The sequence below is a fragment of the Hippocampus zosterae genome, chromosome 19, assembly GCF_025434085.1.
Source record: "Hippocampus zosterae strain Florida chromosome 19, ASM2543408v3, whole genome shotgun sequence".
NCBI lineage: Eukaryota > Metazoa > Chordata > Actinopteri > Syngnathiformes > Syngnathidae > Hippocampus > Hippocampus zosterae.
Window position 1 is genome coordinate 7,900,853 of NC_067469.1, and position 24,112 is coordinate 7,924,964.

Sequence of the window (24,112 nt, forward strand, 5' to 3'; positions counted from 1 at the left end):
TAGGGTGAAACAATCCGGGTTTGTGGGTGGGTGGAGTCATCTCCTTCATGTTTTCAAGTCAAAATCTTCAGACTGTTTAGCAGCCTGCTGAGAACGGAGATCCCGGAGCTTTTAGGGATGCACTTTGATGTGCTCCAAGGCAGATTTGAGAGGTTCCCCTGTGATCAGACTGTTTGCTCGGTATGGGCAATTACCTCAAGATGTTCAAGGGAAAAATGGCACTCAAAGCGTTCCGATCAAAGTGCTCTGATCAGACTATTAATTTTAATGAAATTAATATTACAATTCCAAAACACAAGCTGTATGACGCATCAATCATACTACAATGAAGTGTTTTCGATGGTGAAATTACATGAAAGGCTTAAAACAATAAGTGATTTTAAAATACACAAGAAATTTAAAACAGCGTGTCAAGGTTATTAGAATTATCTCAATTCAAGGACTAAACGGACAAAATTAGTTGTGAATTGAAAAACGTCTTGTCAATTTAAAAAAAAAAATCCATATTAGTCAATTATTAAAATTAACATTTTTAAACTGAAAAGTGTGATGTCACTTTACAATATGCTCTAAACAAATTGCATACAACCTTTAAAAAAATGTGTTTATAAAAATTAATTGAAAGTATTAAACTAAAATATTTTTGGAAAATCTTTTCCCCCCATTTATTTCCTTTATTATTAAAAAAACATCTGTCTTGTGTGTTATGAATATGTTCTTTAAATTAGTAAACTATTGGGGGGGGGGGGATCTCAATAAAAATATTGAATCTGTTAATTAAAATGTCAGAAATGACCCCCAACCATGTTCGGGATTAAGCGCTGTTGAAAATCAGAAATGATTTAAGAAATTTAAATAATTCAATTTAATTTTTTTTACAATACACACACAAAGATTACCTTACCTTAAAAACATTTAACTTAGTGTTGAAGTACTAATCAAGTACATTATTGTATTTTATGATTCAAAAAATATTTTATGAAAAGTGTTTCATTAAAATGATTCATTTACTATTATTATTATTATTCAATTCTACCTGCAATAAATGTGTCGTTTTTTTTTTATTTACGGCTAGAAATGAAAATACAATGAATGGAATGACTCGAATCGTTTTGTTTCCTCAACGCAACTCTCTGGAGGGACCTTGAGAAACAATTGACTCGCTGACACAAACGGAGGATGTAATTACCGTCCCCTTAGCCCTTCACTCAATTTGCACCGAGGTCGCCCGGGAACGCGCTAATGTTGCCACGCTCGTTGCCGCCTATTAAGTCGAATTTACGTCTGGCGTCTGGGAGCGAGCTGCCTGTCAAGCGACTCCGGGCGGGGAAGAGCGCGGCAGCGGGAATTTTTATTTATAGCCATCTGCAAGGCGCGCTGCTATCGCAGGCGGTGACTGGTCCACCCCCCCTGTCGCCTCGATTGCCGTCATGGATGACGCCTGCGGTTTTGATCACGTGCAAACGTTGGAATAAAATGGCAGGAAAAAAACAGAATCACTAACGCGAGAAATACAGATATATTTTTTGCAATGCGTCTACGGATGTTTGGTTGTTGAGAATTTGGTAAAATCCATCTGAATTTCTGTTAGCCCAACGATGGAGCTTCACATTCCACATTAGCTTTTACGTGTTAGCGATACGGTTTAGGATCAATACTTGCAAAATTCATTCATTCATCATTCATCGTCCGAGCCGCTTGATCCTCACTAGGGTCGCTGGGGTGCTGGAGCCTATCCCAGCTGTCTTCGGGCAGTAGGCGGGGGACACCCTGAATCGGTTGCCAGCCAATCGCAGGGCACACAGAAACGAACAACCATTCGCACTCACGCTCACACCTTGGGACAATTTAGAGTGTTCAATCAGCCTGCCACGCATGTTCTTTGGAATGTGGGAGGAAACCGGAGCACCCGGAGAAAACCCACGCAGGCCCGGGGAGAACATGCAAACTCCACACAGGGAGGCCGGAGCCGGAATCGAACCTCTGCACTCCGAAGCCGACGTGCTAACCACTGGACTACCGGGCCGCCTACTTGCAAAGTTCCTCGGTGAAATGAAATGAAATGTCACAAATTGCCGATGTAATCAGCCGATTTATTAATCGATGGTTAAAATATACCCATTTCATCACAACAAGAAGAAATGGCATCATCAAGTATCTGTGCTTGGTATCGGCGAGCACTCAAAGTAGCTTGACTTCAACTTACGGCTGCGTGGATATTTAGTGGACCCCGAGTGCGATGTGGCCTTAATCTTTTGATTAGGCTGGAAGAACAGCAATATGGAGGCCGTTTGGATTTAATCCCGCGACATCAAAACCCGTGGGGGGGGGGGGGGGGGGGGGGGGGTGTTGCGGGGGGATTATATTTGCACCACAATCTTAATTACTGCCCTTGTGCGTGCGTGCGCGGCCGTGTGCGCCTTTGGGCTGGCTATTTACACAGCAAGATAGATTAGCGACGGATTGCTCGGAGCTATTTGTTTGTTTTGACTAAGGGACGCCGCAACACTTGCTCTTCTCCTCTCAGGATGCAGACGTGCGTTCACCGAGGGAAGGAACACAACGCGAAGCGGGAACGCTCTTGTCAGTTGGAAGGATGAGATCTGACGCCGCCGAGTCAATGAAGCTCATCAACTCCATGGCCGATCGATCGGAGCATTTTTTACAGGTCATATTATTGCAAACTCGGCCTACAAAACTGATCAAAGATTTGATTTAGGAAAAAAAAAAGAAAATGCACAAGCATACTTCCATTAACAACACACGCTAAACTTGCCGGCGCTTCAATAAACAAAGCGTCTGTCTCCCTTTCGATCATTACATGCATTTAAAGTCACAGATGGATGGCAACCCCAAGTGGACAAAAATAAGACCTGCACCTCACATGCATGTTTTTGTTCATTTTAAAATTTATATGAATAATAAAACCCTTTTGCTCGTTTTAATCTGTTGTGTGAGCGTTCGGGAATTGACAAAAAATACTGCATTGACAAAAAATACTACTTTCCTATGAGCCAGGGCTGCGGCGCCATTTTGTTGCATTTGAGAGCGTTACAAAAAAAAAAAAAACGCAAAGAGGCGGGGATTACAGTATATGTCACCGGCATAAATAGGTGAACAAAGATGTCACCGTTGGATTCAAATGATCTCTGGCGAAATGATTGCGACTGACCGCGTTAGTGCTCAAGTGATATTTATTTTCTTCGGGGTCACCACTTTCAGCCAGCGAACGTCGCGATAAACAAAAGCTTCAATTTCCAGCAGCCTCATTCCAGCACGCGTTGCCATGGCGTCAGCGCCCAAAGGTCCCCGCCCTTCCCCCTTCATTTGCATAAATCTGAATAGCGGGCCGCTTGCGTTTTTGAAAGAGAGCGGCGCTGAGCTGGCAGAGGTCATGCTTATGTAAGCAGAGTCAAAGAGCGCACGGTTAAGGTGGCGAAAACACTGCCGGCTAAGTACAAGCACTCAAAGGCTTTTTTTTTTTACATTTAGTATCCCGCTCCCGGCCAATGGGATGCGTGGGACCCCTGACAATTGCTCAGTGACATTTTTCGTTCCAGCCACATCAATTAATCGCTACCTCGTGGAAAAGTAGTACATTTGTGACAAGGAAGTATGTGGTACAACTCAGCCAACAAAAAGGTCTCTGTCTACTTTGGGATTACAGTTTGTGATTAGTTCGGGTTGAAACTATGAATAGAGGCTCAGTCCGTATCGCTGAAATGAAAACGGTTTCTCATCAGCACATTTGATTACATTTCCCCCCCGGCGGAAAAGGACAAAAGGTCCCCCAATGATGAGACCCGATGGAACAATTCCCTTGTGTCATGCGGAGCTCTGACCCCCCCCTCCGATGAGACGGATGAAACGGCGCATCGGCGGCGCTATTAGTGCACTAATTGGCGGCCGGAGACCAAGAGGAGATTGCGTAACGGCTGCTCGTCACTCTCGGCTCAAATTGGACGGATGCTGGCCCAGTTCCGTAGCCTTCCGCTGACCCCCCCGCCCCCTCCCCGCCCTGCAAAGACTGTTGAAGCATGCATGTAGCGCTATATGCTAATGGCTACCTATTATAGAATATTTGATCAACTTTGTAGGCCGATTGAAAAAACTATTTTATTATTTGATGTTAAGTATTTTTTATTTGCTGTGACATGAAACTAAGCAGAAGCTTGTCGGAAACAACTATCAACAAGAGTGATTCAACAGAACTTTGTGCCATTACTGTAATCCAACAATGTCATGGATGTTGACTTGGTAATAATATATATGCCTATAAATATTCCTGTATGCTCAGTTTGTATGTTTTACTGCTCCATAAATGTCAAAGTCGCTAGTTAGTTAGTCGTTAACTGAAGGTTTTAAATTACCCTGACACTAATGCTAATTTTTGTTAGCCCGTCTACAGTGTTTCACATTAAAAGGTTAGCTTTAAGCTAGCGGCCTTTCTTTTAGACACAATATGTTTGGGGTGAATGTTTTTCAACTGTCAATTAGTTCAGTTCTGTTCTATTTTATACGTCAGTTTGACGCAGAAGCTAAACAATGAGTGAGAAACTAACTTGAAGCTAACGCGTTCAAATTCTGAATGGGATAATTAACTGAGCAACCGTGCTCCTCAAAGTGTTACACAACAGTCTCCCTTTCTCGAGAGCGAAAAAAATGAGAACACGCACTACGGAACACTTTTTAAAAAGTGTTTTCGAAATTGTAAAATGTGTTTTAAGAGTGTGGGAAGGAGCACAAACTATTTTTCATAATGGTCTCTGGATGGCCGATTTCACCGGACCGAAATACTTACGAAACATCAAGCGTGTATGTGCGTGAAAGATCAAAGAAAAGAAAAGTCAAGTTACATAAACGCCGCCGACTTCCTGGCGGTTGGGGAACATACGTGACCTGACAGGCCAACTCGGGGGGCCTCAAACGCTGCTGCCACTGTTGCTTTAACGCCGTCATGAGCCAAGACACACGAGAGCCGCATCCAATACCACTTGTTTTCTTTCTTTTCTTTCTTTCTTTCTTCCCACACTTTGATCGGAGCTGCCGAGCATTCCTGACATTGTCTGATCTTGTCTGAACCTTTTCCCTTGAAATAGACCCCAAGTGAGCAGTGGGACTTAAAAGATCAAACTGGAAGAAAATATTTCACTGATTGGTGCGTTTACCAACTAAACCAGGGTGGGAGGTGTGCTTAAACCGTTGGTCCAGTCATAGTCATTTTGCTCCGATGCTTGTTGAGTACCGTATTTTTAGGATTATAAATCGCTCCGGAGTTTAAGTCGCACTAGCCATAAAAAATAATAAAGAAAAAAACATTTATCAGTCGCACTGCAGTGCAAGTCGTATTTTTACGGGAAATTAATCGGATAAAATCCAACACAAAGAACAGACATGTCATTTGGTAAAGGTAATAAAAAAAATAAAATAATATAGAGAACAACGCGCTGAATAAGTGTACGATATGCTAATGTTACATGACGCAGAAACAACGAACTGAGAACGGGGTATCTTCACGTAACATTAAGAGTTATTCCGCTAACTAGAGCATGAAGAACATGCTAACCAAGTTAACCAAACCATCAGTGTCACTCCAAATCACTAAATCCAATGAAATTTTCACCCTCTGTGTCACTTTCAAACAACACCGCCAACTCCGGAGATAGAAGATGCGGCGCTTCCTCTTCTACGTTGTCATTGTTTTGTGGGTCCGTTTTAAACTAGGGTTCACTGTTTCGCTAACGGCACCCAAAAAAATCCGGAGCGGCGAGTGACATATCACAGGATGTTGCCGAACGAAACAAAACAGGCCTCATCAAGCAGCCTGGAGGCCAGGGTGACATTTGCAGACATTTTAGGAAAATTTAGGGCAGTGCCTTTGATTTGATGACAGGATTGGGATAGTTTACACCCGGCCGAGATTTTCAACGTCGCTCTACGATAACATGGCCGCAGCACTGCGGTGCATTTAATTTCACCAGGATGTCATTGGATATAACTAAATAAATAATTCCATTTTGCACTCATTGTACAATGTACATTGTGTCTAGCACACAGGTGTCAAACTCAAGGCCCGGGTGCCAGATCTGGCCCGCCACATCATTTGATGTGGTCCGCGAAAGCAAATCAAACATGTCAACTTCGATGATACTTGCTAAAATCTGGACCAACATTTCGAATTCTCGTATGTAATTCATAAAAGAGCTTGTGTAAGTTTTCTTGTTACCAAAACCTTCATGACAGTAATTTAAACTATAGTTGAATAAACAATCATTCTTGACTTCTCTATACAGTTTCGCAGTCATATCGGCTCCCCAAGGGAACCGGTAACTATAATGTGGCCCGTTACAAAAACGAGTTTAACACCCCTGCTGTAGCATAATGTGTGTGTAGTCAACACGTTAGGTCCAGGGACTCTTTACAGGGGAGAAATTTTCACAACTAACCGGCTTGCAAATTTTCATATATCAAGTTTGATCCCTCCAGCCGGCTTTCAACGCATTAAAATATTTAAACTGAAGTTTACAATGAAACTAACACATTCCACACAATTGAATTTAACAAGCGCCACACACATTGTGGGAGACCACATCTGAAGATTTATTGCTGTATATTTTTGCGCCGCAAAAGTCCCTCAGCTTCATGCTAACATAATGCGACGGTCTGACGGAAATTAGCCTTGATGTTACTGTAATGAGAAACCTTTCAAAAAAACTCAACATACAATCTAATCGGAACTCTCTCCTCTAATTAGATATGTCAGACCTCAGACCCGTAAGCATTAGTTTTATTAGCGAAGCTGGTACCCGCGCGCGCAAACACACACACGTACAGTTCATATACACGCATCACTAAAGGGGGGGACAAATTCCATTAGCGAGTGGGACTAAAGGTTTACCGCCAGATGGTTAGCCCACCCCGAATCACCGCAATGGAAGACACCAGCAGGACGTTGTCTCTCCCTCACACACACACACACACACACAAACACACACACACCTCATAAACCCTAATGGAAACTCATCAAGTGCTAATTTCATTACTGCAGACCTCAGTGATACCCCATCACGCGGTCGTCAGATTGTTGGGAGGGGGGTGGGGGTCGTTTTATGACTTTCACGGTGGGGGCGCTTATGTACGGAGATACTTGGGCTTGCATGCATCCTCCCAACCGAAGAGGTGGGCCCTCGACAATTTGGAGACTTTTCAAGAGCGCAATGTTCAAGTTAAACGACCCCCCACCCCCAGAGGAGCAAATGTTACTTTGCCGTGGAAATTCTGCAGGAGGGTGAGACGCCGCAGCTGGATCCTCAAACCGCAGCGCACGCGCGCATTTGTTTTACATGAAACCTCACACATGTGGCAAAGGATGGCGGAATGTTTGGAGATCTTTGCTGAGCCAAGGGATATATTTTACACGATGAGCGAAGTATAAGGACACGTCGCGAAACAAAAATGTCTCTCAAGGCTGATACACGACAAGGACTCAGCGATATCATGCTTCAATAAATTCGCGCATTGTTGAGATACTTTGATTTACAATTGCGCAAAGCCTCACAGCGCTCAAATTTCTGTCACTCTGCATAAAAGCCAGACTTATTATCTCTGTGCTGATGGAGAGTTTGCAAACATCTGCTTTCACTTCGGAAAACAATTTTTGCCCATTTGGTGGCATTTTACGGACCCAACGAGGAACGGGATCTTAATTCCTTTACATTTGTACATTTTCTGCCGTTTGAAAATAATGTCTTGTTTTTGATGGACGATAAAATGTTGAATCCAAAATGTATTGCCAAAACAATTGACAGATTACTTAATGATTAAAATCATCGCGGGCCGAGGTTACGGTGCAGTACAAAACAGTTTATTGCCTTCAACGAGGCCTTAAGAGGTCAAAAGGCACAATTGAGGTAACACCGAATAAAACTCGCGCGTGGTGGGATTCAGACACTTTGTGGCCTCCGTTGTCTGCCAGATGCCCTTGGCGAGACGCTGCGTCAGCTCGCATTAGCGGCAAGGATAGCAAGAACCCGGGGACAGCAGGTGGTCCCACTCGGGACTCAGTGGATTGTACCAATGCAGAACCTGCGACTAGTCCTCAGTATTATTCCTACCTGACATTTGACTTGAATTCATGCTTGTAAAGTAGAAGATTAAAGATGGCTAAATGGACCAGTACCGGCTCCAGGCAATACATTATTATTTTTTTCATTTAATGGAGGGTTATCAATCCTCTAATCGTCTTATGATAAAAGCTGCAGATTAGCACGGGGGAGGCGGGGAGAAACATACGCTAGCTTGCCTAGCGTCCCACTGGCTGAGATTCAGGGCGGAGTTTGCGTGTTCTCCACATCGGGTTGTGCGCACGTTTTGTTTGTTTCTATATTGCTTGTGTGTCATTGGGATGGCAATACTAGCTTACATTGCGTGATAGGTGGAAGGGGGGGGGGGGGGGGGTTACTGGTGACGAGCCAATCACAGGGTGCATGTAGACCAGGGGTGTCAAACCCATTTTTGTCACGCGCCAGGTTTTAGTTACCGTTGGCCGTGATGACTGAAACCATACTAAGAAGTCAAGACTATAAATATTCAACTGTTGTTTAAGTTACTGCAATGAGGGGTTTGGAAACAAGAAAAATGTTTACCGTATTTTCCGCACTAAAAGGCACACTGGATTATGAGGCGCACCTTCAATGAATGGACTATTTTGTAATTTATTTCATATATTGGACGCACTGGGTTATAAGACGCAATCTACAATGCGTCCACTAGATGGAGCTACATTCCTTCCTATGAAAATTGAAAACGATGCATCAAACTTAAAATCAAAGGAGGAAATCTAAAAATAAATTCTATAGGCCCCCGACAGAATTTATTTTCCTCGCTTGATTTTCCGTTTTGATGCATTCGTTTCAATTTTTGTAGTTTCATCGGAGTAATCGTTAATTTACGTTTTTCGGAGGCGGTCATGAACGCCTCTCGAGTCGAACGGAAGAAGAGATGGACAAAGAAGTAACTGCATTTGTTGAGACCATTTGTGAAAACCAACCAACCAAGTGTGTGTTTTTAAAAAAAGAAACAACACCACAGCTCTCCTTTTTTCCCGATCTGCAACAAAAACGTATTTAATAAAGCATATAACATTATAATATTGTAAACATGTCTCCAGCAAGGAGACATTTTGGGGTCAACATATTACCGTAATGACCATACACAAGGCGCACCGGATTTTAAGGCGAACTGTGAGCTTTTAAGAACATGGAAGACTTTTCAGTGTGCCTTATAGTGCAGAAAATACGGTATAATTATTTATTATGTGTGAGAATATGAATTTTGGTGCAGATGTGAGCAAGCATCATGTCAGTTGACATGTTTGATTTGTTTTCGCGGGCCACAAAAAAAACGATGTGGCGGGCCAGATCCGGCCCCTGGGCCTTGAGTTTGACACCAGTGATTTAGAAAACAAGCTTTCACAGTCACGTTAACACTAAAGAACAATTACAGAGTCTGAATGATGCACGAGAGTCATATTTTCAAATGAATAAAAAGTTCATGTGGGGAATTATAGCGGTGTGCTTTTAAAAAAACCTGTCAAGATAAAAATGTAAAGTCGAGTTGAAGTCAGGTGACATTCAGGAGACATACTTCACATCTGGGTTGTATGAAAGTCCACCAACTGCAATGACAGCTAAAGGAGGAGTTGATATTTGTTATCTTACTATATGAGTCATGTCACGTTTGGTACACGAAGAGGTCAGCCGACAATCACGGACACATGCGTGACTTGCCTAACAACGGCTTTTTTTTCTCCTTTTTTTTACAATGCCATATAACGACAAGGCGTTGTGTTCGCTTTCCTCGAAATTGCCTGTCAACTCGCTTCCGGGATAATTTAAAAGGTTCCGACCAGAACACTGAAAACAAGCGAGGCCTTGCGATAATGACTTGGATGGGGAGTGGCGGCTTATAACTCAACTGCACGCTGTAAATCAGTCCGCCGACGAGAAAACGCCGCGGCCTCGGATCAGGCGTGGCGTTTGTTTAAAGAAAAGAAAAAAATAAAATCGGACTGGAATGTGTGTGACGTGTTTGTCCTATTGCGCAATCACTGCACGACTCGACACTGTCGGTCCCCGTGAAGTCATTCGCCGGCTTTCTATTTTGGGCTTGACATGACGATCGCTGTTACGACGTGCGTGAGCGCCGCTGCCTGCTAAAAAATACATACGCCTCGCAGAGGCAATGATGTAAAAAAAATAAAAAATTAAAAAAAAACTGGAAAGGCCTGAGATAAAACGCATGGTTCTATTGAAATATTTACTTCTGATGAAAACAGGAAGAGGGAAGTGCGGGGGAAAGTATGAAGCCTCTGTAGTTTGCTTTTTTTTTTTTTTTTTTTTTTTGTCTGCTGCAGGTGCACTGCTATTTTCCAAAATTGCTTTTGTGTGTTTCGAGGCATTGAGGACAAAGAAAATCCAAAAACTTGAAACCAAGATGAAACGAAGCTCCGTGCGTGAGACGGACAACTCGAGCTCAGACGCACACCTAAAATCTGCGTTTGCTTTTCATTTACCGTAACAGCGAGCTCAGAATCCTCTCGAATGGGTCTTCGTCCCAATAAAAATCTATTTTAATCCTAAACTGAGTGCACTTATGTGGCGTTTTATCTCCACCGTATGTTGTCCAAAGCGATTTAACAAGACTCGGCATTTACTTTTTTTGAAAACTGATTAGAATGGTCATGCGCTAACGCAGCCGCGACAACTTATGGAAAGGTTCTCCGTTTCACTTTAGAATAACGAATTTAAACTTCCAGGATCTGTCGCTGTACCCTAGCCAACAGCATAATAACTCAGAGTGGGGTTTTTTTGTCCGGATTTGGAAATGTTTTAAATCTATCCGTACTCTGTCCTACCAGCTAGCTAGCGCTAAACTAAACAACGTTCAAATTTGCAAACTTTCTTCGTGTTAGGTACAGCGTCAGAGGCCAACAGCAAACTACAGACAAAGACGTTAAGAGACTGACTCGATCACAGGTGTCAAACTCAAGGCCAGCGGGCCAAATTTGGTCCGCCACATCATTTTAAGTGGTCCGCCAGAATAAATCAAACATCAACTTCTATGATGCATGCTAAAATCTGGACCAAATTTTCTTAGTTCTCATATTTCATAAACAAGAAGGATGTTGTATGCATTTTCTTGTCACCAAACCCCTCATTACAGTAACTTTAAAAAAACATTTCTATGACACTAGAACATGCGAAAATATGCTACGATTCGTTCTGAATCCAATCTGAAAATTCTGATTGAGCATTCATTTTTTTTCGGGCCAATTCACATCTCAGTCCGAGTCATCGGCGATTCACGCACAGCCCCGCCAACAACCGATACTGAATTATGCTAGTACTGCGATTTGTGGATTTAATTTGTTCTGTGATCAAGCTTGGAAGTAAAACAAATGTCAAAGCCACAGAAGCGCCTGAATTCCCCCCCACCCCCCGCCCCGCAACTTCTACATCATTCTGTATGCATTTCTTCTACACTGGTAGACGATAGAACGCGGATACGGGTTTGGCAAAAACATGTCTGTCAGCTTTTCCATTTTTTGCCACATCTGTGTTGAATATAACCGAAGGGGGTTGGGGAAGGGGTGGGTGCTGTCCGTCACAGAACTTGGTGGGGTTTTTTTTTCTTTGTGATGTAACTCCAGAAGTTTCCAGCCGGCTAGCGTTTAAGTCCACATCTAAACGTTTGTCATCTCTCCGGGCCTGGAAGAGCCGCTAAGCGTTAGCACATGGCGGCTTCGAAATCCGTTTATTCTCCGTTTAGGTGTCCCAACTCTCCCCGTTGTGGAGGACAGAAATAGCAAACAATTACGTTCTTCAATTTTTATTCATTACACGTGCTAAAACAAATACCATCAAGTAACTTTTTTTTGTTTTATACATATAATTATTTAAAATCTGCTTTTTGTTCCTGATGATAACAAGGCAAATCATTTTCAGGATTTTGGGGTGGTCGGCGGCCCCGTATCCAACTAGAACTTATCTACCCTAACATGAGAAGCAGCCAAGGCACATCTTCATGTTCACAAACAAAATTATAGCAATCTGTAGTCAGTTGATGATCTTTAAACCAAAGCATGATGAAGAAAATGTCTTTGCATATCTAAAAAAAAAAAGCTTGTGTTGCCCTGCGAATATTAATAATTGACGCTCATGGCAAAACATTTGCCACTTTCTGTAAACGTCACAAGATGGCAGTAAAGCACCCCCCCACCCTCCAATTAGACAAGGCTTTACCCTTGGGGTGTCAAACTCATTTTTGCCGCGTCAGTGAAACCGAATAAATCATCTCTTCGCATTACTTGTACATAACCAAGTGATGGATGACTAGTTTTGAAATCACTCGAGTCAACTATTTGTTTCTTTTTTGGTGAAGTTTTCTCTTCAACGCTTACCTGGCTGAGGGTTTCGGCTGTCACTTCAGCCTTCATCGGAGCTGTTACTGCTTCCTTGTGACGCGTTTTAAAAACAGCTATTGGTTTTGTTGGTTGTCGTCAACAGGGTAACTCAATTATTGCAAAATCTCAATGACCTTTATTACACATGACAATTTCACATTTCAGTACAGATTTTCGCGAGGATCATGCAAGTTGACACTCTTGATTTTCTTTCGCGGGCCACGTAAATGTTGTGGCGGGCCGGATCTGGCCCCCGGGCCTTGACTTTGAGACCTGTGCTTTGGCCTGTCTAGATTATTCCTCTTACGTCGATACAAGTCCACAAATTTGTGAATCCTGACTGGCAAACCTGCGGCAGTTCATGGTATAAGAGTAAAATAATTTTTTATTCAAATGAGTCGTGGTAGTCACGGATCTCGCAAACAACTTTTCAATGTGAACATTTTTTTATTTATTTTGATAGCTTTGTGTCCAATTTTAGTCTACGTCACAACAAATGGCCCACGGGCCAGTTTTGGACACCACTCGTTTCATACTGTCGCCAAATAGACTCTTCACAATATCGCCTGCGAAGACAGGGGCCAATGAAGCGCACCCCATAATACTGAATAGACGGGCACCGTATCCTAGCAACAAGCTAAAAAAAAAAGACGGGGTTTGGGAAGAGGGAGGGGGGCTTCTTGCTTTGTAGCTCCTTTGGATCTTCCCATCACCTCTCCGAGGAGACCGGAACCCCCCCCCCCCCCCCCGCCGCCCCCCGCAAGGACACTTTTATCAATGTGCCCTTTAACGCTGTTCTATCTCCTTAAGGGGTTTAAGTGAGTGCACTCTGGGCAGAGATACCAATCGCACTCTTGAAATCCTTTTAACGTTGAAGCCCTCACACTGGGAAGGGGAGGGAAGAAAAAAAAAACAAAAAAAACACACACACACAAGCTCTATGGCACGTTGAAGAGCGACCACATCCCCGCTTTGATTCCCTTTTGTCGGCGAGCCATGCAAAGACGGCGAGGATCGCACACTGTACAATAAAAAATAAATAAATAAAAACACGCCTCTTGGCTTGACATTTTGCTCCGTTAATTAATTTCAGATCAAGATGAAATACCGCCAAGGCGTCGCGTACATTTGCCGAGGAGTCGTCAAAAGAAACGGGCTGAGATTCGGATCGCGTCAAGCGTTGGCACGTGGAGTTCACACGCCAGTCAGATCGAATCGCTTTGAGATAGTCTCCGTTGAAAACATTCATGGACACACATTGTCGGGTGTTAAATTTGATCACGATATACAGAGGGGTTCTTGTTTCAACCCAGAACTTGTTTTTACAAGCGAAAACAGTTCATTCTTAATATTTTTTGAGTAGTACCAAATGGTAGATTTTGGCAAAGCAAACTAAACCCTAATATTTAGCCATTATTCCTTTTTTTCAACAGTTTTCACTTTCTTTCGATCCATACTGAGCCAATTTAGAGCAAATAAACAGATACTTGCAATGTGTGACGCACGGAGCCACTGATGTTGACTCGGCACGAGAAAAAAAACCCACATAGCTGAGCCTCCCATTCCAAAACTGTTCAAAAACCAAAAAACATGCATGAACGAGGTCATTTTTCTTCAAAGATTTTGTTCATAAACCTGTGGCGTTCGTAAATCGACGATCCAGCACTTTCAAACTGCCATCGCTGCATACAAAGTGCTGTACATGGAGCAAGCAACATATAATAAATCAGTAAAGCAATAAATCAGGAACAAAGATGAATCAGGACCAAACAGTAAAGCTAAGATCAAATTAGAGTCATGCTAAGTCAAATGCCAAAGAATACAAGTGAGTTTTGAGGCGAATTTTAAAGATGGGCAGCAAGTGTGGCTGAGTATTTCCCACACTCAAAGGCGCACTGGATTGTGAGGCGCAACTTCAATGAATGGACTATTTTGTAATTTTTTTTCATACATTGGACACACTGGATTATAAGACGCAATCTACAATGCATCCACTAGATGGAGCTACTTTCCTTTCGTTCGACTCGAGAGGCGTTCATGGCCGCCTTCGAAAAACTTAACGATTACTTCAACGAAACTACGAAAATTGAAAAATCGCAGGCAATCTCAAAATAAATTCTATAGCCCTCCCCCCCTCTACAGAATTTATTTTGGCATTTCCTCGAGCGTAGCTCCAACAGAACAATCAGATGTCAGTAAAATGTAGGCGACTGGACTGTCTCAGAAGTGTTTATTTATTCCTTTGTGTATTCCCAAATGAGGAAATCACATTTATTATATATATATTGACTTCGCAGGAATGGAACTCTCACAGAACCCGTGGATCCCTGCAAATATTTGTAATTATATTTTCGTGGGTTGCCAAAGCGGAGTATTTCAACTTTTAAGAGCCATCAACTGACCTCACTCGCAATTTCCAGTTCACTTTCCGGCAAACAGAAGGATTCGGGCTTAAATCGGCCTGAGAGTAAACAGACATGATCTGAACATCTGCCCAACCCACAGCCAACTCGTCAAAGAGGATCGGAGGAAGACCCAGGAACATCTCCAGAGTTGCAGATAATCGCACAGTCATGGGCGGCGGTCAGCTCTGTGGCATGAATGCGGAAATAAATGCGAACAGCTGAGAAGATCAAACGCTCCGGTGCCAGCCATCGATTGAGCCAACCTCGTCTTTAGCTGCGTTTTCAACTAAGCGCTTTACGATTGTCACAACGACGTCGGATTCCAAATAACAACTCTGATCGACTTCCACCCTCCCCCGTGCGTAATCTGGGGCTGGGTTAAGTGGCGAGGTCTTAATACGTTTTCGGGATGAAATTTCATCGGCCGACGGATTGCGGCTAAAACGACTGTCCTGTCCCGAGCATGTAGGAAAGACGATGATCAAGATACTAAACTTTTGGGTCAGATCAACTTCTAAAAATAATTTTCCATGTGTCCCATGGGTGCGACCCGGTACAAAAGTCCTCTTGCTCTGGTTCAACCCAAATTCCGAGATTAGCCCAATTTAGGCACGCCACGGAGGCCTCCAAACAAGAGGAAGACTGGAAACAGTCAGGACAATAGGCCTCGCGGCAGATGGTCCATTGCTTGGCTTAATGTAGGGCACACGGTGGGGGTAGGAAGACGGGGAGGTCACTGGTAAACCCCCACCCCGCAGACCCCCACTGCATGGGAAAATACCTCCACTCATATCCCCACAATCAGCTCACATTCAACAAGTGAGCGACACTCAAAGCACCTTATTTGCCGGAGAAACTGCTTCTCATTTGGTATTTTTTAAATCGTCGTCTTCTCCACAGGAAAACAGACTTATTTCCTTTGCTAACGCAGTTAAGTAAATATATTTACTCATTCAATACTGCACCTATAGAGTACTTGTCCAACAGCAACAATTGTTTCGGGGAAAGAAGCGTTGGGGTATTTTGTACACGGTCGACGCAGCTTCTTGGAAACATATACAGTACAGTCAAAAAGTCAACTAGTCGACTAGTCGATCAAACACCTAATCTATCTTTCGGCCCTTTTATACCTCGAAAGCCGGAAAATTTGCCAGTTTATTGAGGCCGGGTAGCCAACAAGATGCTGGAGTTTACTCAACTTGGAGGATGAGCGTCCTGAGCGATTGTTTCTAAAGAGATTGTTTCTCTCTCGCTCACTTCGCTGGCACGCCCAAAGCAAAACAGAAACAATGTTTCCTTGGCTAACTCAGGCCAGTCTTTGGCACTTGGCCCGAAGGAGGAAATTAGCCTCAGGAGGAGTGCGGCGAGGTTACCTGAAACCGTTCCAGAAACCTTTCTTGTCAACAATTCGATCCAGATGCTTCAGATGAGCCTACGAACGCATCGCATCCATCACCGAGTCGCTCGCCGCCGGTTACATCAAGTGCCCGTTCCCATTGTGAAGCTACTTGACCTGAACAACACGCACACTTTTCCAACTAGTGCGGCGGTTCCCAGGCGTGGTACTAATCGGGGGGCCGATTTGGGAAACCGGGCTGCACAGACACCCGGAACAACAACAAAAAAAGGTTGGGGACCACTTAACTAGTACACAGGTAAGCAAGTTGAAGAAATTTGCTGACTCCGAAGTGACAAAGTCCAAGAGCTGACAGGCAGAAAATCCAGACGAATGTCAAATGACTCCCGGTTTGCTGATGAGGAATTGCCCTGTCGCCGAGTTGCTGACTTTTAGCAGCTTGGGACCGTCCAAGGTCGCGGGATCTGTTGCGTAGACAGAACTGAAGTGCTGATCGTGTACCCCCAGGTGTATTTTTTTTTTCCCCTCAGCTCTTTGGCGTTCCCGACCTGATCCCACATGTCAGGTTTGCATCTTAATCAGATTTTTTTATAAATGGGCCACATAAATCAATACGTGCTGGAGGGCAACGGAGCACCTTGTCACCCACTCAAAGACAAATACAAGGCAGGCGATACTCAACCATTCGAGTCAACCGTACAAGTCCACGGTCAGGAAATAGTCTATGCATCAATTTTCTATACTGATTTTTTTTTTATTACATTAGCGTAGCGGGTACCTGGAGTCTATCGCAAGTGACCTTGGGCGAGAGTCGGCATATCCCCTGGCGAATAGTGGTTAAGGGTCTCGCTAATGCAAGCAACTGGATGCTACCATTCGCCCTATTAGGGATTTGTTACCTAATCTCTGGTTACGCATAGCCAAAGTCATTTATAAACTCCGCCCCGAAAAGTAGTCAAATGCTGTCAGTGTGAAAACATTCTGTGATGAGAAAGTTTCATGAATGTTTCCCGGGAAGTTTTATCTTGGAACATGTCAAAAGAGCGATCTATTGTCTCCATAAAAGAAGGCTTTATTTACGGTCACCAACTAATGAGGAGAAAAGTTCCGCATCAAACGACTGGTGAGAATGAGCGAACCCCCTCGTGTTTGTTTTTAGCGGTTTCATCAAAACAAAGAGCTGACCTAAGTGAGCCCGGCATCATTCCGTGCGGGTGGACACTCCCACCCCACCAGCCCGACTCCCCCCCGGCCGAGCCTTACTCCCGCTTCAGTGATTCCGAGGCCAGCCGGGCCCTCTCGTCCCCTCGCCCCAATGATCATTGCCGTTGCCCCGGCGACTGAGCGGGCCCTCCAGTCGCCCGCAACAAGGCCACAGGAATTGATTTGAAGCAGAGTGGGAAATTTTGGACGTATCCCGACACACCAGACAAAGCGTGCAGGACTTGCGGAACGCATTTTCCCGATACAAGTCCTGGAATAACATCAAACGGCGGAGCCAAATCTCTCACCGCATTCTGCCGGCTGACGCTGAGTTTTTTTCTTGGGGGGGGGGGGGGGGGGGGGTGAGGCGGCTCAGACAGCAGGTTGACGGGAATCCAGACAGATGAATGCAGACTGGGAGGGAAAAGATTGGGGAGAGAGTAATCCCCGCCCTCATGATTCGCAGTTTATAATTCACAAATTCATGGGTTCGGGGTTTTTAGAAACTAAATGTCCTACCCTATTAAAGTGCCGCCTGAAAAGGAACTGGTGGCAAGTAAATACAGGGCAGGGATGGTGCGACACTGTGGCTAAGAGGGGCGATAAACGCACAGTGGTACCTCTACTTACGAACGCTTCTTCATACGAAATGTTCAAGTTACGAAACGCCTCAACGGGGAAAAAAAAAATTGCCTCGTTACGAAAGAAATTTCAAGATACCAAAGGTAAAAATACAGTATGGGCTGCTATTCGCGGTTCAGAGTTTCCTGAATGCAACATACTTCGAGCTGCTCTGCCATTGGCTATTCGTGAGCATCATCCATGTCATTCGCCCAGGAGGCGTTCCGATAATTTTACGTAAATGTAAAAGAAAAAGTGTTCACCAGTTGGGCAATCGCACACTCGGCCGATGTTTGCCTTGGACATTTTTGGAGGATTGTTAAAAGCCGACAAAAGCATGAACTAAAGAGGGCAAAAAACAATGAGGACGCAGTTAATTAAAAGTTAATTTAAATGACCATCATTTTTTTTTCTTTATTTTTAAATTACGCACAACTCTCATTTACTGGGTAATAATCTATTTGTAACATATTTTAATGCATTTTTATGCTTCAGAAAACACTCATGTCTGAATTTGGAACGGATTAGGGCATTTACATGGAAAACGCGTCTCTACTTAGAAAATTTTCAAGATCAATTTCTTCCAGAACCAATTAATCGCGCAAGTAGAGGTACCACTGTATAGGCAAAAATAGCGAATATGCACGGAAACGTTACTCTAATCCATTTTTCCCTTTGGTTTTTCCACTTTCCTGTTTGTGTGGAGTCTGTCGCGCCGCCAGGATGACACGCCGCCCTCTTTTGTTGGTGCAGGAATGTGGGACATCCTGACGGGCTAGCTTTTCATTGACAGTACACAGCTGAGAGTTTCCCCCGCAGGGCTTTTTGTGTGCGCGCGTGTGAATGAGTGCGTGTACCTTTTTTTTTTTTTTTTGGGAATCCACATTATCAGCCAGCAACGGCGGGCCGCCGGTTCGACGCGAGCCAGAGAGTCCTCAAGCGAAACCCAATCTGGCTGCTCTCGCTTTGTCTACGGCAGGTTACGAGACCGGGCGCAGGATATGAGCAACACAAACATCCAATTCCGGCTAGACAACATTTAGACGCACAATGAACTGAAAGCGCAATCACGAGGAAACCAAAGCTATTGTGTCATTAGCCCTTTAGCAACCTGTCGACCTGTTCATAGAACATGTGTGACAGGTCTCAGGTCCCCTTTTGTTGTTAAATTGACGGTGAACTCACAGCAGATATGAACAAACGCCGGCAAAATGCTCCAAATGTTCCCCGACCGCAACGACCCAGAAACATGAAGGACTAATTGGTTACTAGCGCATCAAAAGCGGCCACGTCGGTGGCCGACCGGGAGAGCCGCTTCTACGGTTTCATTGAGAGCTTTTAGGTCACGTCTCTCCCCGAGGGCGAAAGAGAGAAGCAAAGTGGAAATCAAGGAAGCAGAGAATTCTCCCAAGGGTGGCAAGCACCTCATATATCGCTTGCTGGCTGCTCAGGAAGTCTGTTTGAAAAACGGGCGATTCCCCAGTCACTTGATTCGGGGACTCATTTCAACCTGGCTTGTGTGTCAGCCGGGTGAACCGTGACTCCACCAAGACGGAAAACTAAGAACAACTACTGTCCGGTCTCGGGTGTTTTGAATGCTCCAAACAAAGTCAAGAACCAGTGGAAACAAGTTCAAACCGGTCATTAAAACATTCAGACCAATAATCAAGAACTAATTCATCCAGTCGAGAGGGTAATTACATTGAGATTGGACTAAAACATAAAGACACAAAAGCTGTCACAATCCAAGTCAAGAGGTGGGGGGGGGGGGGGGGGGGGGTCCTCAGTGGCTGTAATTTGAAGTTATAACCGACAACGTTCTGCTCTTTTTGTCATCTGACAACAGATGCCTGAACCACACGCACACACACACACACACACGGTGTGCAATAAAAACACACAAGCCGGACGGCTCAAGAATGGGTTGGGATGGGGTCTCGACAGAAATTCAATTACGTGGACAGCGGCCCCCTCTCACCCCCCCCCCCCCCGACCTCCTCCCTGAAACTTCTTTTGAGACAACCCAGCCCCCCTTTAAGGTTTCCCAGGCAAGAACCCCCCTCACCCCCACACTTCCAATGACTCATCCGACCCAAGATCCACCAACCTACAATGAGGCTGGGGGATCTTTCTTTCTCACTGTCGTCTACCAATAATAGTTATTAATTAAAGTTCATAGCGTCCCCCCCCCCCCCACCACCACCACCACCACATCACGGTTCATCGTTCGCATTGCGATTTAGCCACTGGCTACTTTAACACGGAAGGAGAAGCACACAACAACACTCGCAGGCATATATTGTAACTGATCTTTGACAATGACTTTTTTTGGGGGGGAGGGGGCGGAGTTTAGTTTAGTTGTCTTCTAACTGGCAAAAATAAAAAAATTAAAAATTGGTGACGTGGCTGGAGGTGCAAATACGTCGCATGATGTACAGCACTGTGAGCCATGCAGCAGTTTAGGGGGTGAGGAGGGGGGGTATATAATAATGATGTTACGTAAAGACAGCTAAACGGTGTTAAAAATATGCGTGTGCATGTGCGTGCGTGCATGCGTGTCTATGGGGATTAAGGTTTCCCTGGTGCAAGCTCGCATGCTTTTTTTTTTATTCCTCCTCATTTGTTGCTACCTTCAGCGACAATTCCCATTTCAGGATGTCGATTTAATCTCCCCCAATTAAGATTTGGTGGTGGGGTTAATCAAAGTAGCCTCCCGCCAACCACCACCATAATCCTTTCAAAAGCAATTTTGATCAGCATATGGCGCCGCCATCGTCGCACAGATGAAGCGGTTGTGGGTTTTGTTTTTTTAAATCGCGGGAGAGTATCATAATACAGACCTCGAAGACACATTTTATGGTCTCGTAATTTAAAATTGGGAATGAGCGCGTATCGAAATCAGGTATGGGGATTGGGTACTCATGGAGGATCACAATCAAAACTTAATTATCCCCAAGCGTTGGTGTTAGTGGTTTTCTCCTGTTGCTTTTATTGGCGCGACAGGTCCCCAATTTGCACTTTCAAAACTCACGCAACATAAAAAGTTATTGCTCATCATATCTGAGACCCCCGAGTGGACTTTCGGATCCCCCGTGGGGACCCCCATTTGAGACTCACTATTTTAAAACGCCGCTTCAAGCCTTGCAAACATGAACATTAACAAGTGGGAAGTCATTCCAAAGAGAGGGACCAGTAAAGGAAAAAGCTCGATTTCCCTCTGGGCCTCCGCTTAATTCTCGGTGCCTCTAATAATGTCTGGTCCGCAAACCTGAGCCAGCAGGCGGTCGCATTGGGGCGGAGGAGTTCTGAGAGTTAAGGTGGGGCCATGCCATGTAATGATTTGAAAACAATTAATTGGATCTCATGCCAGGGTAGGAGTTATGTGCTCTCTCTTACCAGCACCAGTCAACTTTTGTACTTTTGTTTAGGTGTCCACTCTTTTTTTTTTCTAAAATATCGCGCAGAATAATAATAATCTAGTGTTAAGCACCACAAGGCAACAGCCCCTGATGACCCCAGTTGGAGAAGGGCCGTTTTTGAATAGACATCAACAAAGTTGTGTGTTCACGCCTAAAAAAAATTGTTTCTTTTTAAACTAAAATAGGCTTCAGCACACCAACGACGCTAATAAGTGGTATGGAAAATGGCAGAAACCAACCAGCAGAACCCAAGCACCCAATTTGAGAACTACCGATTTAAAAGCACTTTTAGCCTGGAAAACACGGACATAAAAACATTTGTGTGTTTATCCACTCACCATTGAGTCCATTGGGGATGCTCCTGTGATGGTGCGGCACCGACATGTCGTCCATGGACCTCCGCATGGGTTGGCCCAACTTGGAGGCCTCCGGGACAGTCTTGTTCACGTGGTTGTGCTGGTGGTTATGGTTGTGATTGTGGTGGTGGTGGTGGTGGTTGTGGTCCGGACTCCCGGCGCTTCCAGCGCTGGAGGTGCTGCTCCCGTCCCCAACGTCCCGGATGATGCCGGTGCCCCCGTTGAGGTTGCTTAGGCTGGATTGACTGTCTATGGAGCTCCTGGATCCCGCACCGTTCCTCTCCTCATCCAGCATGAGGATGATCTCCTTGAGCTCGGTGTTCTCCCGCAGAACTGTCTCCTGGTTGGCCTCCAGCTCTTTGAGTTTCAGCATGTAGGCGCCGACCTCCTTCCACATGGCGCTGGCCGTGAAGCGACCAAAGCGCTGCCATTCCCGGGACAGCTTCTTGCCCTTCTGCCGGTCATCGTCTAGGAAGCAGCAGAGCTCGCGGAGCTCCTGGTTGTCGTCCTGGAGTTTCTGGTTGACCTCCTTCAGGCTGCGGATCTCGTGGAGGTGCACCTGGAGCCGCCGGTTGATGTCCTTCATCAGGTTGCCGTGCTCGATCATCAGGTTCATCTTCTCGCCGTCGACGCGACGCAGCAAGCGGAGGAGTTCCTCCTTACCTCCGCGAAGGAGCTCGTCGTCGGTCAACTGGCCCGGGTCGTCGCCCGCCGTCTCAGACTGGTTCTTGGCCATGTCTCGATGTGTCTGGAAAATTTACTTCGAAGGAGGGGAGAACGCTCAACCAAGCCTCAATTGAGGGATGGTGTTAAAACACATCGTAGAGGTAGCAAAATGTCCAAAGTAATGAGAAAAGACGGGGAAAACGGTGAAATCACACACACATTCCGCCGCTGACACTCATCGAGTGGTTAAGACCCGAGCGGTTGTCATCGAGCCCACACCGGACATCAGCCTTGAACCAAAGCGAAACGAAACGCTGGGCGCAACAAGCGAGACACCGGAACGAGAGGTAAAGAGCCAGGTTGGTTTTGCTCGAATATTCCAGCCGAATAGCCGGAAACAAGAGTCCTACTTTGCGTTCGCGCCACTGAATGCCCTCCTGCAACCGGGCTGGTAAGCCTCTTTAGCGGGATTGAAGCCTCATAGGAGCGGCTGGAATTAGCGGCGGTGATCGTAGGCCCCCCCTCCTTCCTCCGTCCTCGGCCAAACATTGGACTTTGAACGCGGCCAATCAAGACCAGAGGGGAGGGAGGGAGGTTGGACAGCGGGCGGGAGCTGAGGCGCAGGTAGACAAGGAGCGAGACCGAGTGTCGCGAGATTTGAAGTACATCGCGGTCTCAGTTGCCTTCTTGTGCGTCTTGTTCCGTGGCTGTGAGACGTCAACACGTCAGCCATTTTGGATGTGGTTGGTAAATATTAAAACAACGTGTGCAAATTGATTTTTTGAAGCAACAACCAACGAAATGCGCAGATTTAATGACTCAAATTCACCTGTACACAGCCATGCAAATTATTTGTGATTTATTAAGGCGGGAGGGAACGCAGGTGTTAAAGTTAAGTGATCTCGCGAGATTTTATCTCTGACAGGTGCTGTCAGAGCAATTTATGTGGTGGTTCGTGGCGTCTCTTTAACAGTATCCACGAGGCTGGATTAAACGAATATGCAACTTTAAAACAATTTCGCCTCATAATTAAACACAATTGAAACATGAATTACAAGCAAACATTTCAAATGTCAGTTAGTGCTCATTATTCAGGGAACCCACATCACACATATAGTTACCAGAGACACAGATACAATGTTTAATATTAATTTTGTAATGCATTTCGGGCTCACCTATATTGTTGTAGGAGAGTCTACTAGTGGGTAATGAACAGGTTCGATGTCAGGCCTCCGCAGAGCTTGCTGATGATCTGATCATTTGAATCAGGTGTGTTGCAACAGGGAGACTTGGAAAACATGCATGACAGCGGCCTTGCAGGACCGTTTTTTTGACACCTGTGTAGTAGACCAAGCTAAACGCTACTCTACTTTTTTGAATACTGAACGCCGCCGATTGGACACTCTAAATTGTCCCTGTATGCCCTGCAATTGGCTGGCGACCGATTCAGGGTGTCCCCCGTTTACTGCCCGAAACCGGCTGGGATACGCTCCAGCACCCCCTGCGACCCTTGTGAGAATGAAGCGGTTCGGAAAATGAATGAATGACATACCTGTCAACTTTTCGGAACGCCAACCTGTATAAACTACCAAAAAAAAAAATCCTTATAAAGAGCAAAAAAT

At 44.9% G+C, this 24,112-nt stretch overlaps 1 protein-coding gene and 1 long non-coding RNA gene across 3 annotated transcripts in view; both read right to left on the bottom strand.

Moving 5' to 3' along the window:
* ccdc85cb (coiled-coil domain containing 85C, b) overlaps nt 1–23,080 on the bottom strand; it is a 42,511-nt gene extending 19,431 nt beyond the window's left edge. The window contains exon 1 of one of the 2 annotated variants that reach the window (XM_052052762.1): nt 21,807–23,080. In XM_052052762.1, the coding sequence (XP_051908722.1) occupies nt 21,807–22,560 (754 nt within the window). In that variant the 5' untranslated portion in view covers nt 22,561–23,080. The remainder of the gene's footprint in view (nt 1–21,806) is intronic. The other variant, XM_052052763.1, reaches the window with a different exon arrangement.
* LOC127592229 (uncharacterized) lies at nt 1,897–21,782 on the bottom strand. The gene is made up of 2 exons (XR_007960091.1): nt 12,461–21,782; nt 1,897–12,048 (listed from the first exon to the last, which is right to left on the bottom strand). It is a non-coding gene; the product is annotated as an uncharacterized LOC127592229 (long non-coding RNA).
* Nucleotides 23,081–24,112: the final 1,032 nt, after the last annotated feature.